This window comes from Abramis brama (genome assembly GCF_963993115.1).
Source record: "Abramis brama genome assembly, chromosome: 9".
Lineage (NCBI taxonomy): Eukaryota > Metazoa > Chordata > Actinopteri > Cypriniformes > Leuciscidae > Abramis > Abramis brama.
This window is the reverse complement of record NC_139971.1, coordinates 6430696-6447310: the sequence shown is the minus strand read 5'-3', so window position 1 is coordinate 6447310 and position 16615 is coordinate 6430696. Positions and strand designations below refer to the sequence as shown.

Sequence of the window (16615 nt, the reverse complement as noted above, 5' to 3'; positions counted from 1 at the left end):
TAACACATCCACAAAATGAAGTCTGCATACAAATGTATTGTGTGCCATCAAAGGCAGCAGACAGAATCACCAGAGCAAAGACCACACACACACACACACACCCCTGCAAACATTCATGCATGCACACACAAAACCACTGCATGTGGTTAACCAAACACAGGTGCGAAAACCAAAGAAATACTGCTTCGGAGTCAATGCCTGGACTTTGTGTAATGTCAGATCTAACTGAGTGGAAGATGTGATCAGAACCGACAACACTCGCACTCGCCAACTATTTAACCTCTAAAATATAACATTTCAGAGGAAAACAAGATATTCAATGGGAAAAAACATAAAAGCCATCAACTGTTTGGTTACCGACATTACCTAAAATATCTTCGTTTGTGTTCAGCAGAAGAACAAAATTCATACAGGGTTGTAACTTGAAGGCGAGTAAATACTGACCATTTTTATTTTTGGGTGAACTATCCCTTTAAGACCTGATTGTGAAACATGGGCAGTCCATAAGTATAGAGTTGATGACAGTAATTTCAGAGATGAACCACATTAATGATGAAAAATTACAAAAACAACCATATTTTATAACATGCACTGATATATCGTGCAAAATAAGACTAGGACGGAATGTGGTCCGCTCAGGTTTCATTTGTTCAACTACTCCTTGCAATGCAATGCAATGCATCACTGCAAGAGCCCAGAGTCACAACACTGAACACTGGAGGCAGAGCTGCACGACTGCGTAACGAGAGCAAGGTGGGCCCTTGAGCAAGCTGGAGAAGAGACAACACTTTTTGTTTACCATCTCAGAGGCTTGGGAAAGAGTGCACAGACTCCCTCATCAACAGAGAATTTTTACAAGCTTTCTCTTGAACCCACAGGGGGACAATAGCTGGTTTGCGCAACTCCCAAGTATGGCAAGTTTAGTGTTTTAATGTGCTTCAGATAATGAGAATAACAAGAATGATCATCATGTCCTTGCCAGCAGCAGATACTAGAGCACACATGACGCTGCATTTTCAAATATACAAAATAAACACTCCATTCATGTTGGTATGTGCCAAAGCTTGCATTACAGTCAGTGAAAACAGTCAAATGTGAAAAAGCTTTTCACACAACACACATATGATTTGGCTTTGCTTTGTACACAACACAAATATGATTTGGCACCAGTGAAATTCCAGCAAGCCTGTGTTGCGTTAGTTGGCAACATATCATGTCAGCAAGACTGGGCTTTGGGTTGGGAAGTTTGTTCATTTGAATTAGCAGAGGAACTTGCTTCTAAATTAATGGTTCAAGAAATGAACTCATTCCAAATAAACTTTTTCCCTGAATTTGTTCTTTCCATTAAAAGTCCATGTGACAACAACAACTGAAAGGAAAAAAAACTCAAGCAGTCAGTTAGCAGTCATTATGCAAGCAAAAATTGACACACTGAGACTCAAAACTGGATTTGATCAAACACATGGAACACAGATCAAACGTACAGGGCTCAACAATAAGGATGGCTTGAGGCCAGCGCCATTAAGGTTCAGCCCAGCGCTGCATTTATGTCGTCAATTCAGGCATGCACACACAGTCAGGGGTCATTCTTGCATTCAAAAAAGCGAGGAGGAGCGCAACCGTATATACATGGGTCTCAAGAGCAGCTTATCTATAACTAGACATGCTGTTTTTAAACTGCAATGCTCATGGAAAAACAGGGTGATACAATGCAAAAGCCAAAAAACAATTTGTCTAAAAAAAAAAAAAGTGCAGTACCATTTCCTGCAATTGTTATTTCTGTGTATAAATACATTTATGCCGCCATTTCAGTTGCAAAAATAGACTGTTTTCAAAAAGATTTTAACAAAAGCCCTCACCCCTGACGGCCAGTTTGACAATGGTATTCTGATGGGGTTTTTCTATCAAGAGTTGCATTATATTAGTTGGGGTCAGTACATTTTTTTCTTTTTTATATGTTCCTTGAGCAGCAAATCAGCATATTAGAATGATTTCTGAAAGATCATGTGACATTGAAGACTGGAGTAATGATGTTAAAAATTCAGCTTTGTCAGAACAGGAATAAATTACATTTTAAAACATTAAAATAGAAATCAGATATTTTAATTTGTAATATAATTTATGCTAAATAAATGCAGCCTTGGTGAGCATAAGAGACTTTTGGGGGGGGGGTAAAAAAAAATACTACCAAACCCCAAACGTTTGAAGAGTAGCCTAATGAGAAGTTTTAAAATATTGTAAATTTGTTTGGTAAAAAAAACATACATACATACATACATATATATATATATATATATATATATATATATATGAAGAGTTCAGATGCAAAAGCCTCTAAGTGCCATCTGAATTTTTCTTCTAGAATGATCATTTTTATAAAGCTTGTATATTTAAGTTAAGTAATTTAAGTTAGGCTTTTGCATCTGACCTCTTCTAAATACAAGCTATTAAAACACAGCTAAATGTTATATTGGCCTTCATTTGGGCCAGTGAAACTGTCGTCAAGGCAAGTAAAAATCTGAAACTAACAGGAAAAATCCTTATTGTTGAGACAGGAAGTGGTACGGTTATATAACGTATGGCTGTAACAACATAAAAAAGGGACATACCCACAGCTGAGGAAACAAAAAAAGCCAAATCCAAACTTGCACCGGCTTTAGAGTTAACAGTAAAGCATTAACACTCAAACAGACAGCCCAGTGTGATTTTAACACATTCCCTTTGTCTCCTACAAACACAATGGCACCTGGCAGAGGCAAAGGAATAATTCCCATCCCCGGCACTGGGAGGGAGAAACTGGAGGTTTCAATGGATGCAGCTCTCCTGCAGTAAGTGAGAGCTTGGGGCTATGCAGAACCTCTGCAGAACTTTCCCCGTCGGGTTATAAATCAGGTCTGAGGTCAACGAGACTCGGTAGCACGGCATCAAACTCCTGCCGACCTGCATCATAATGCTGCACACACTCAGGAAACACACACCTCTCCCAAAAATAACATTTTACCATGGTTTTCATACGCTCGAGGAGCCATCAGATAAACACAATGTGGAGCCAAATGTGTAACAAAGAAAAAAGCAGTGATAACAGAAATACGATAGGGTCACAATATTGATCCGAAGGTAAAATGATTCTTTGATATTCTACAGTAATGCTGATCTTTGCTTATCCATAAACATCTATGCATCTCCTCGTGAACCACAGGCAGCTCCTTTCTCTCTAAATGCATCAATTAGTACACGAAGAGATTTCATTATTTATTTCAGTGCATTATTGCCATTATTTCAGGCTTTGAAAATAATTGCTTCATAATTTGTTATATCATGATGGCGGCAGGCTGAGCTCTTATTGGAAAGGACTGTTGGCTCACATGTAAAAGTGCAAAAAGGACAAGGGCAGCTATGATTAGGTTTAAAGCAACCAGACATGGACCATCCAGGAATGGTGTGAGAGCTTTTCCAGTTTAAGAGTTTATAAACTTGACTTCCTTTAACATACCACATGATTTCATTCGCATAATTTGCCTATACTGTAGCTTGATGCAGGGTTCTCTGACAGATACAGACTTGTCCTTTAACATGGGAAGTGTTTTTTTATCACCTAAAGCTTGTCGTGGTAAGAGATGCTGTTCAGATCAAACACCTGAAAGCTATTCCTGATGAATATGTATAATGAAGACATCCTGAAGTCGATTGTCCAGCTTGATTCTTTGATATTTGACTCGAAGCAAACACAAACTCTTAAAAGGCCTCTTCTGATAAAGTGTGATATTCTCCAATGCAAGATTGCAGTTAGCATATCCATACTTTTATACATATATATATAAAAAACATTCAAAAATTCAAACAACAACTAACATTATAGGTCAAAAGGATATTTGAAAGCCTTTTATCATCATATATTAGCTATGGAGGACTTCAAACTGACATTATGACAGAATCAATGTTGTTTAGGTTTCAGTTTTCCAATAATAAAGATGGGAGATAAATACTAAAACGAAAAGACATTTAGCCTCATCTCCACAGCTCGTCTAAAGAAAGACAATTAATCGTTTTACTTCGTCCAGCTTTTGTTCTTTAAGGAACAAAATAACAATTATTTAATATTACATTTGAATAAGTTTCTCTTTTGCCACCGAATTAAACACAACCAGGGATACGGACCATTTACAGACTCGTATTATTAGACTAATGACTTTATAGGCTGAGCATTGGACGTCATTTGTAAACTACTAATACATCAGGAATATAAAAAGCTCAATAAAAAGGCACATTTCAGAAGAGAAATATCAGTGTAAACAATAATAATCATGAAAACGAGGGTGAGATATTAGTGCGCACAAACCTCAATGTATCCGGCTAGACTCGGAACAGCGATGGCCAGAATGAGCACAGATAATACCGGGACTGAACCCATCTTCACGGTTAGTCTCTGCTGAGATTTGTGTTGAAATTATCCCGCTGTGGATTTCTAGAAGAGGCTGTTAAAAAGGAAAACAGCTAAGTCAACGCTCCTCGAGTGGTTGTTGTGTGTGTCTCTCTCCTGTGTTTTTCCCACTGTGCCGTTGATCTCGCTCTCAGCGCGTGTGGAATGTCTCCGAGACCGAGTGTCACTGCACGCGCTTGAGCTCGAGCTCGAAAAACACGATCAAGCGCGCCACCGGCCGTCAGATGCTGGGACCTGCCGGAAATGAGGTCATCATGCTGTCATCAAGGATACATGGGTGTGTGTACCTCCGGTGGGTTTACTACGCAATGGATAGGCATGTAATGTGGAAATTTAAAAAAAATTAAAGAATTTCAAGATCAAGATTGTGTGAGTTAAATTGTATAGGCCTATATTTTGGAAAATATTAAACATATGGCTATTTTTTTCCCCGTCTAAAGCAGGGTTTTTTAACTGGGGCCTTAAGGTGAAGGAAAAATTCATTTTTGTTGTATTCAGTTTTCTAAAGACTGGTAAAAGAATGCAATCATGAGATCAAAGACAGTTACTTTTGTTTCTCTTCAGGTTTTTACATCTTTACAGTACACTAATGGTGGGTAGAAAAAATGGATACAGATATGTAAATATTTTCCAGATAATATTGTACACATTTCTAACAAAGTTGTACTATATAAATGGGTCTTTAAAAAAAGATTTTTTGGATTCACACTACTCCACATATAGCAATATATTTAATGAATTAACAGAAATCTGGTGGAAAGTAAATATGCATCAACCTTTATTGCATATAGTTACTCAATTATATTATGACACATTTATGGAATATTTACTTCCTCAGTTATTACACAATATGAGTAATAACTTGTAATAAAAACATATGAATATTGTTATTTTCCCCCATTCATATATTGTCTTCCCAACCAGTGAAAACATAAGCAGTCCTAGTGGTGTCAACAGATTATAAAATGATTTATACATGTTTCTTTGAGAGAGAGAGAGAGAGAGAGAGAGAGAGAGAGAGAGAGAGAGAGAGAGAGAGAGAGAGAGAGAGGAGGTTTTATTACAAGAGACAAAACTGAGTGAAAATAAATCAAATATAAATGCTAATTACAAAATATTGCTCTTCTTTCTATATTTTGATTACAGTGTCAGCAGTTTCCAAATCAATGGGGGGAAGCTGACATGACCAAACCAAGCATTTCTTGTTTAACACCATGACAAACTGCCAAACTCAATTCAACAAGGAACAATGAATCATAATAATGAATTGCTGGAGGCAGTTATATCAAAATTAGACTCAATTCTGCATAGATGAAGTACAGAATGTCACACACTGCTTGACATGACCATGTGAGCACAGACACGGATCTACAGGTGGTCCATGTGACAGTGAAGTCAATGTGGTCTTTTTCCACTTGCTGCTATTACACAACAATAGTCTGTCTGCTTCTCCCATCACACCACATTTACACAATCCAATCGTCAATAAATCTGACAGAGAAGCTTTTACTGTCATCTGCCATGTGTATGTGTAACCCATTCATTTAACTGCCATGTTTTCCCACATTGTGTTGCATTGTTTACTGCGTATAGCCTATAATATCTTATATATAGTGTATGTTGGCTATATATTGTGTATAGTTGCTGTTGCTTCCTTCAAAGATCAATAAGGCCATTCATCTAATAATTTATCCATGTATTTTGTCATAAACATAATTCAAAATAGTGAAATTGTGAATGAAATAGCAAAGTCATTTTGTTTTCATAAGCTGAGACAGATTACAGAACATACAGTATCTATTTACAATTGATTTTATTTGCATTTACTGACCTATTATGCAAGTAACTGACCAGCTTGACTCTGTGTTCTCTTCTCTGACAGATACAAGCATGTCCTTTAACTGAACCCTCTGGTGCTGTTCGGTCATTTTGATGTTTATATGGTACCAAATGGTAGGAAACTTGGTAAACGTTTTGGCACTTGCTGTGTGAACACAAACACGACATGATTTGAAAAGGTTAAATGGTCCTGAAATAATTGTCACACTTGTATTGTTTGTGGTCAAAAATGGGAAATAGAAAATGAATGGAAACTATTGGAACTATTGGAAACGTTTGGTACTGCGAAGTGCGCACAAATAAATTCTGACTGCACAGCTCATTTTTTGAGATATCAACTTCAAATTTGGAACACAACTTGTTTAGATCTATGGATTTGATTCTCTCACAGTTTCTATGAAATATATATTTCATATAAAAAATGAAAATGGTATTTTTGTGTATTTTTCATAACAATAAATGTAACATTTTATAACTTTTAGTATCATCTTTAAAAAGAGACTAAACTTAAGTCTGTGATCCAAAGCAAGTTCGAAGTTTCATTTTCAGGTCCATGCTCAAAAAGTGAATAAATGGATTATAACTGCATAAATATAATTTAGTACCATAAAATCCCCTAAAAATACAATATATATATATATATTTTTTTTTTTTTACTTTTTTTTTTTTTTTGTATTTGTCTGTGTTATTGTTTGTGGATTGGACCGTGTGTGTCCTTAATAAAGCTTTGACTGATTGATATAATACAATCATTCCATTGAAATAAAAAAACAATTCTGTAATTTTTTACTGAAATGCAAACAGTACCAGAGGGCAGAACTTAAAGCTTGCCATTTTGAGAGACACCAATGAAAAGCAATACATTCTGGTGAATATTTGCATCAAATATTCTGGTTGGGGAAAGCGGGGTCAGTTGCAACATGGCTTATTTCTCCAATCAGAAATGAGCTAGAGAGATGATTTTCATATTACACACACACAGATCGCCCCTCTTCCTTCCTGGAAGAAAGCAGCCACATGCGACCATTCCTTCTGCAAAAAAAAAGAATTTCAAGTTAAAAAAGTGTAGCGTCTGGAGCAATCAGACTCACACAAATTATTCATTATATTTAATGAATAATCCAGCAAACTCACTCTCCTAACAAAGGTCTGTGCATCTACCCAAAACTGCAACTAGCATCCCAAATGAAGCTAACACACTGGCAGAAAGGTGTCCTGTTACAGGACACATTAAGACTGATCAGACTTTTTATGACCCAAAGGAATTTGCAGAGAGTCTTCAAAACATTCTTAATCATATATATATATATATATATATATATATATATACAGTGAGGAAAATAAGTATTTGAACACCCTGCTATTTTGCAAGTTCTCCCACTTGGAAATCATGGAGGGGTCTGAAATTGTCATTGTAGGTGCATGTCCACTGTGAGAGACATAATCTAAAAAAAAAAATCCAGAAATCACAATATATGATTTTTTAACAATTTATTTGTATGATACAGCTGCAAATAAGTATTTGAACACCTGTCTATCAGCTAGAATTCTGACCCTCAAAGACCTGTTAGTCTGCCTTTAAAATGTCCACCTCCACTCCATTTATTATCCTAAATTAGATGCACCTGTTTGAGGTCGTTAGCTGCATAAAGACACCTGTCCACCCCATACAATCAGTAAGAATCCAACTACTAACATGGCCAAGACCAAAGAGCTGTCCAAAGACACTAGAGACAAAATTGTACACCTCCACAAGGCTGGAAAGGGCTACGGGGAAATTGCCAAGCAGCTTGGTGAAAAAAGGTCCACTGTTGGAGCAATCATTAGAAAATGGAAGAAGCTAAACATGACTGTCAATCTCCCTCGGACTGGGGCTCCATGCAAGATCTCACCTCGTGGGGTCTCAATGATCCTAAGAAAGGTGAGAAATCAGCCCAGAACTACACAGGAGGAGCTGGTCAATGACCTGAAAAGAGCTGGGACCACCGTTTCCAAGGTTACTGTTGGTAATACACTAAGACGTCATGGTTTGAAATCATGCATGGCACGGAAGGTTCCCCTGCTTAAACCAGCACATGTCAAGGCCCGTCTTAAGTTTGCCAATGACCATTTGGATGATCCAGAGGAGTCATGGGAGAAAGTCATGTGGTCAGATGAGACCAAAATAGAACTTTTTGGTCATAATTCCACTAAACGTGTTTGGAGGAAGAAGAATGATGAGTACCATCCCAAGAACACCATCCCTACTGTGAAGCATGGGGGTGGTAGCATCATGCTTTGGGGGTGTTTTTCTGCACATGGGACAGGGCGACTGCACTGTATTAAGGAGAGGATGACCGGGGCCATGCATTGCGAGATTTTGGGGAACAACCTCCTTCCCTCAGTTAGAGCATTGAAGATGGGTCGAGGCTGGGTCTTCCAACATGACAATGACCCGAAGCACACAGCCAGGATAACCAAGGAGTGGCTCTGTAAGAAGCATATCAAGGTTCTGGCGTGGCCTAGCCAGTCTCCAGACCTAAACCCAATAGAGAATCTTTGGAGGGAGCTCAAACTCCGTGTTTCTCAGCGACATCCCAGAAACCTGACTGATCTAGAGAAGATCTGTGTGGAGGAGTGGGCCAAAATCCCTCCTGCAGTGTGTGCAAACCTCATGAAAAACTACAGGAAACGTTTGACCTCTGTAATTGCAAACAAAGGCTACTGTACCAAATATTAACATTGATTTTCTCAGGTGTTCAAATACTTATTTGCAGCTGTATCATACAAATAAATAGTTAAAAAATCATATATTGTGATTTCTGTTTTTTTTTTTTTTAGATTATGTCTCTCACAGTGGACATGCACCTACGATGACAATTTCAGACCCCTCCATGATTTCTAAGTGGGAGAACTTGCAAAATAGCAGGGTGTTCAAATACTTATTTTCCTCACTGTATATAACCACTTGAGAAATGTATAAACATATATCCAATTTTCCCATCTCATTATTTTCCTTTTATGGGGTTTGGCCTATGTATTAATTATCTCTTTTGAACTCTTCTGTATTAATGTTTCAGAGTTGCATACTGTGGTTAACTAAAATCACATGTGTAGCACATTGGGTATCTATGAAATGCATTTTTCTTTTCCTATTTGTTAATTTACATTACATTTTGCTAATTCTGTGATGCATTAGATTATAAGAATCTTGATTATTCTTCTTTTAAACATCCAATCAAATTACTTATTCAGATGCCCTGCTATGGACAAAGAATCGTAAAATTTCCTTCAAAGGGGACAACTTCTTATTGGCTCAGTCTCCAGAGTGTGTATCTTCACAATTTAAAAATCACTGATTACAAGATCACGCAGTAGTTAATCTTTCTGAGAAATTCTGATGTGAAGATGATGCTGAAATAGAAGCCTTCTGGGACCCCCAATCTTGTGCCAGGCTGCGACATGCAAGTATCAAACTTAGTCTCATTATTTGATACATTAAGTATCCTTCCTTACCCCTTTTAACCCTTGTGCATTGTTTAAATTTACAACCTTTCGTTATGTTTGTGGCTGAAAACAGCCACTACTTTAAACTGCTGTAAAAATGTATCAGATAAATATTTTTTTCAAATTTTTTTGCATAAATCTATTAATCAACCTCAGTCCTGCTCAAAAATACTAAATGTTTAAAAAAAAATCAGGATTTTAACTCTTTAATTGCCAAATTTGTAAATGATGTCACTGATTTGAGAAAAAAAAAACACAAAATGACTAATTTTCAATATAAAATGTGATTGTAGACTGGATTTTTTTTAACCTTTTATCACAGTCTTGGACATGTCAAAGATTAGAAACAACACTGGTTTTGATGCATTGTTAGTTTTTGTGCAGCATCAGATTTTAACTTTTTCTCCCTCATTTACTGTTCGTGGCTGTTTTTGCCCCATTGACTTCCATTATAACCACATTTTTTGATTGCAAAGCCATGACACCATATAATCATGCATTTTTGATTGTTGGTGGTTTTCCCTGTTGGGAAGAGGTAAAATTAGTAATTTTTACTGTTGATAACCAGGTGGCACCATTAACCCTTTAGATAGGCCTGTGCAAAAAAAAGCTTAGTTTCTGGCTTTTACATGGAGTTATATGCAGTTTATATGGATTATAATAGCATAATAAAGTGTGTGTGTGTGTGTGTGTGTGTGTGTGTGTGTGTGTGTGTGTGTGTGTGTGTGTGTGTGTGTGTGTGTGTGTGTGTGTGTGAACTCACCTTGATGCGTCTGAGATAATCAAAATATGCACCTCAGCTCTCAGAACTACATGGAGTAAACAAAAACAAAGTAAGTGTATTTATGCATCTGCTGCCTTTTGATGGTGAGAAATGCAGACTAAACAAACACAAAGCATGTGGATTTAAACGCGTGCATGCAAGCCTGCTGGTCATTTGATGGTGAGAAGAGCAGCAAGCAACATGAAAGGGCTTGACTTGTAGTGAAGTTTCAGAGATGATTATGCAGCCTGACCCCTCCAGCGAGCTGCAGGATGTATCGTCTTCTCCCTCTGACACCACAGACTCAGGAGAGTCAGATCCTGATTTGGATGTGGCACCCTCATCATCCTCTCTAGCTTCCACTGAAGGCGAGGAGGATTCGGAGGATCCTGGATCTGGGTGGATTGAGAGAAACGGCGAAGTGTGGTTTTCCACTAACGCGGAGACAACTCCCTTTCTTCAGCCTGCCAGAGGCGTGACTCCAGGGCCGACGCGCTATGCCATCACAAGGCATAGTCATACATGTTTGTATGACTGTACAAACATGTATGTGTTGACGCAAGTCATGCTGACAATGAGGTCAATCATCTCCTCCGTAAAAAACAGATTGAACACGGAATCCATGTTCTGGACCCTTGTGATGGCATAGCGCGTCGGCCCTGGAGTCACGCCTCTGCCAGGCTGAAGAAAGGGAGTTGTCTCCGCGTTGGTGGAAAACCACACTTCGCCGTTTCTCCCAATCCACCCAGATCCAGGATCCTCCAAATCCTCCTCGCCTTCAGTGGAAGCTAGAGAGGATGATGAGGGTGCCACATCCAAATCAGGATCTGACTCTCCTGAGTCTGTGGTGTCAGAGGGAGAAGACGATACATCCTGCAGCTCGCTGGAGGGGTCAGGCTGCATAATCATCTCTGAAACTTCACTACAAGTCAAGCCCTTTCTCATGTTGCTTGCTGCTCTTCTCACCATCAAATGACCAGCAGGCTTGCATGCACGCATTTAAATCCACATGCTTTGTGTTTGTTTAGTCTGCATTTCTCACCATCAAAAGGCAGCAGATGCATAAATACACTTACTTTGTTTTTGTTTACTCCATGTAGTTCTGAGAGCTGAGGTGCATATTTTGATTATCTCAAACGCATCAAGGTGAGTACACACACACACACACACACACACACACACACACACTTTATTATGCTATTATAATCCATATAAACTGCATATAACTCCATGTAAAAGCCAGAAACTAAGCTTTTTTTTGCACAGGCCTATCTAAAGGGTTAATGGTGCCACCTGGTTATCAACAGTAAAAATTACAAATTTTACCTCTTCCCAACAGGGAAAACCACCAACAATCAAAAATGCATGATTATATGGTGTCATGGCTTTGCAATCAAAAAATGTGGTTATAATGGAAGTCAATGGGGCAAAAACAGCCACGAACAGTAAATGAGGGAGAAAAAGTTAAAATCTGATGCTGCACAAAAACTAACAATGCATCAAAACCAAAGTTGTTTCTAATCTTTGACATGTCCAAGACTGTGATAAAAGGTAAAAAAAAATCCAGTCCACAATCACATTTTATATTGAAAATGAGTCATTTTGTGTTTTTTTTCCCAAATCAGTGACATCATTTACGAATTTGGCAATTAAAGAGTTAAAATCCTGATTTTTTTTTAAAACATTTAGTATTTTTGAGCAGGACTGAGGTTGATTAATAGATTTATGCAAAAAAAATTGAAAAAAATATTTATCTGCTATATTTTTACAGCAGTTTAAAGTAGTGGCTGTTTTCAGCCACAAACATAACGAAAGGGTAGTAAATTTGCCCACAGTGTACTTTTGAGTTTTTGAAAAATTTCAAAGCATTTTCCCAAAATATGTGTCAAAATAAGATTTGTCACCAAAATTCATTCCATTTGCTGAAACACAGAGAAAGTTATGGCCAAATTTAGACTAAAAAATACCCCGTAGTGGATGAAAACATCCCCAACAGCACATAAGGGTTAAAGAAGGGCGTGTTAGAACTAAACTGATGGTTTGCTCAAGGCTGTTGATCTGCTGAACTTCAAACTTCAAATCAACTTCTTGCTTTCCTGTATTCTGTTTCAGCTCTCTTTCCCTCGGTAAACTGTATGCATGAATGTGTATGTTAGAGTAGTTTAGTGTTTAGTCTAGTTAATAAAGTCTAGTTCATGTCACACGTAAAGTTGCATGCTCATATACTGGAGTCAGTAACGTGCGGTGAAATCTTGTCATGGGTAGGCTGTGACCTATCAATGTGGCATATATTCATTCAGTTAATGTAGCAACCCAAGTTCATATCAGGCATCATCACATCGCTGCCTGCATACAGCAAAGTCAGTCATATGTGAGGCTAATGCACAATCAAATCTAATAATCAAATTAATGGACACATCTATCTTATGACTTGTACAACAAACAAATGTTTTGTGCGGGACACAGTAAGAGGGAGGCGGCGCGATGTCAGCGAACCGACAAGCAGCCTAGTCACTATTGTGTAGTTTGTATTAATGCCATGGTTCAACAAATAATGTAAAGGTTAAATAATAATTCACTTAGACTTTATAAGAAGCAATTGCGACTTTATTTCACACAATTCTGACTTTATATCTTGCAATTCTGACTTTATAACATGCAATTGCGACTTTATTTCACGCAATTCTGACTTTATATCTCGCAATTCTGACTTTATAACACGCAATTGCGACTTTATTTCACGCAATTCTGAGAAATAATGACAGAATTCATTGTGAGATAAAAAGTCGCAATTATCTTTTAAAATGTTTTATTCTGTGGCGGAAACAAGCTTCCATACCTCATGGCCTCTTCCTCCCATCCATCCTCCCTGACGCATAGCTACCGGGCCGGCCCAGCTATCGTAGGCGCCGGCGGTATGGGGTGAGATTTCGGTCACAATTCTGCGCGCGCAAGATCACATTTTGAGCGTGCAAAAGGGCATTTCGCACGTGCGTGAACTGAGTTTTGCGGAGAAATGTTCGTCTCGCAGATAAGAAAATATTGCGAGCGAACGAAAATCAATTTTGCATTTAAAATAAATATTTGGATGTGCGCGGACGTTCTCTTTCGCGTGTGCAAAGTTTCACTTTCTTGCTCCTTTCATACCAGCCGTGAGCGCTCTCTAAGCGCAGACAGCTCGCTTGCTCAACACAACCCAGCGTTACAATATGCCATAATTCCAGCCAATCAGAGATAAGACTGCTAAATTCTGATTGGCTGGCTTGAAAACCAATCACAAGACTCCCTGCATCACCGACTGCGGAAGAGAACTAGTGCAGTTGAGTTTATTATTTATAAAAAAAAATTTCAAAAACTTCACTGTAATTCACTGTATTGTTGGCAAATTCAGTTCACACATCACTGAAGTCCTGATGGTTATACTACAAGACTTATTTTGTATAAATATTGTTTTGCGTATTTTTTATGATTATTATTTATGAAAAATATTAAAAAACTTCACTGTAATTCACTGTATTGTTGGCAAATTCAGTTGACACATCACTGATGTCCTGATGGTTATACTACAACACTTATTTTGGGAAAAATATAGATTTTAAATTATATATACAATTGTAAATGTATAATTTTTATGATTTTTATGAAAAATATTCAATAACATAACTGTAATTCACTGTATTGTTGCCAAATTCAGTTCACACATCACTGCTGTCCTGATGGTTATACTACAACACTTATTTTGGGGAAAATATATTTTAAGTTGTATATACAATTGTACATTTATGATTTTTTATGATGTTTATGAAAAATATTCTAATTTACTGTATTGTTGCCAAATTCAGTTCACATATCACTGCTGTCCTGATGGTTATACTACAACACTTAATTAGGCAAAATATATATTTTAAATTGTATATACAATTGTAAATGTAGAATTTTTATGATTTTTATGAAACATATTCAATAACTTCACTGTAATTCGCTGTATTGTTGCCAAATTCAGTTCACACATCGCTGCTGTCCTGATGGTTATACTACAACACTTATTTTAGGGAAAAATATATATTTTAATTTGTATATACAATTGTAAATGTATAATTATTATGATTTTTATGAAAAATATTCAATAACATAACTGTAATTCACTGTATTGTTGCCAAATTAAGTTCACACATCACTGATGTCCAAAGTTATTGAATATTTTCATAAAAATCATTAAAAAAAATCATAAATTTACAATTGTATATACAACTTTAAAAAAAAAAAAATCCAAAATAAGTGTTGTAGTATAACCATCAGGACATCAGTGATGTGTGAACTGAATTTGGCAACAATACAGTGAATTACAGTAAAGTTATTGAATATTTTTCATAAAAATCATAAAAATGATACATTTACAGTAATTGTATATACAATTTAAAATATATATTTTACCAAAATAAGTGTTGTTGTATAACCTTCAGGACAGCAGTGATGTGTGAACTGAATTTGGCAACAATACAGTAAATTACAGTGAAGTTATTGAATATTTTTCATAAAAATCATAAAACTTCTACATTTACAATAGTATATACAATTTAAAATCTATATTTTTCCCAAAATAAGCGTTGTTGTATAACCATCAGGACAGCAGTGATGTGTCAACTGAATTTGCCAACAATACAGTGAATTACAGTGAAGTTTTTGAATATTTTTCATAAATAATAATCGTAAAAAATACGCAAAACGATATTTATACAAAATAAGTCTTGTAGTATAACCATCAGGACAGCAGTGATGTGTGAACTGAATTTGCCAACAATACAGTGAATTACAGTGAAGTTTTTGAATATTTTTCATAAATAATAAACTCAACTGCACTAGTTCTCTTCCGCAGTCGGTGATGCAGGGAGTCTTGTGATTGGTTTTCAAGCCAGCCAATCAGAATTTAGCAGTCTCATCTCTGATTGGCTGGAATTATGGCATATTGTAACGCTGGGTTGTGTTGAGCAAGCGAGCTGTCTGCGCTTAGAGAGCGCTCACGGCTGGTATGAAAGGAGCAAGAAAGTGAAACTTTGCACACGCGAAAGAGAACGTCCGCGCACATCCAAATACTTATTTTAAATGCAAAATTGATTTTCGTTCGCTCGCAATATTTTCTTATCTGCGAGACGAACATTTCTCCGCAAAACTCAGTTCACGCGCGTGCGAAATGCCCTTTTGCACGCTCAAAATGTGATCTTGCGCGCGCAGAATTGTGACCGAAATCTCACCCCATACGGCGGTGCCGCGGTAGTTACCTGAGAAAACGTTTTGGAAAAGACGGGCTATGGACCCAACCAACTCTATAGGAGGGGAGGGGAGAACTCCCTCACATGGTACAACCTATGCAGAGGCTGCGCGCTGCGGTGTCAGAATGCGGAACGTGTGTAGCCTAATGTAACTAACGTGACAAATGTGGAAAAAAAAATCCTCGACCGGCCCAAAAGTGAAGCGGCCCACCGGGAATTCTCCATACCCACCCCGGGCCTGTTGACAGCCAACGCTAGGCGCCGCTAGATCGGGAAGCGCGGATTGAGTGAGAGTGAGTGGATCACGTGACATGAAGCAAGCTCGGTCTCTGCCTCAATGTTGATAATTCAAGACAGCATGAGAACTGACTGCGCATGCGCAAACCTACGTAAACTACGTTCTATGGACCAAAGAGGCACTGCTAACCTCTGCCTCAATGGCCATGGCCTTGAATTTCCTGCATGAAACAATGGTTTTAGGAGCAAACAATGGCAAAATTAGTATATTATATGTGTATTCCTGAGAATTTTTGTTACAAAAATTAATATTTGGAATAAAATAAATCATAATGTGGTGAATTAATAAAGTTCTTGGAATTAATAAATGTAATGTCAACATTTCCTTTGGTGAGGCACTGCCTACCCTGCCTACCCTGACCGCACGTCCCTGACTGGAGTCCCTAATCATGCAGATTTTGACTCTGCTCTGAGTAGTACTGCTAATAATTAATCGCTGGACAAACAGGTTAATTGATTGTGGTATTCATTCTTCTACATCAAGTTAATTCTATTAATCGATCCAAATATTCATTACTA

The 16615-nt window shown here is 37.5% G+C and overlaps 1 protein-coding gene across 7 annotated transcripts in view; it reads right to left on the bottom strand.

Annotated features, from left to right (window-relative positions):
• The window catches only part of aplp2 (amyloid beta (A4) precursor-like protein 2), a 90835-nt gene extending 86149 nt beyond the window's left edge, over nt 1-4686 (bottom strand). For 4 of the 7 annotated variants that reach the window (XM_084124734.1, XM_084124735.1, XM_084124736.1 and 1 more), the window contains exon 1: nt 4340-4625. In XM_084124734.1, coding sequence (XP_083980860.1) covers nt 4340-4411 — 72 coding nt within the window. In that variant the 5' untranslated portion in view covers nt 4412-4625. Of the gene's footprint in view, nt 1-4339 lie in introns of all 7 variants that reach the window. The other 3 variants (XM_084124733.1, XM_084124738.1, XM_084124732.1) reach the window with 3 other exon arrangements.
• Nucleotides 4687-16615: the final 11929 nt, after the last annotated feature.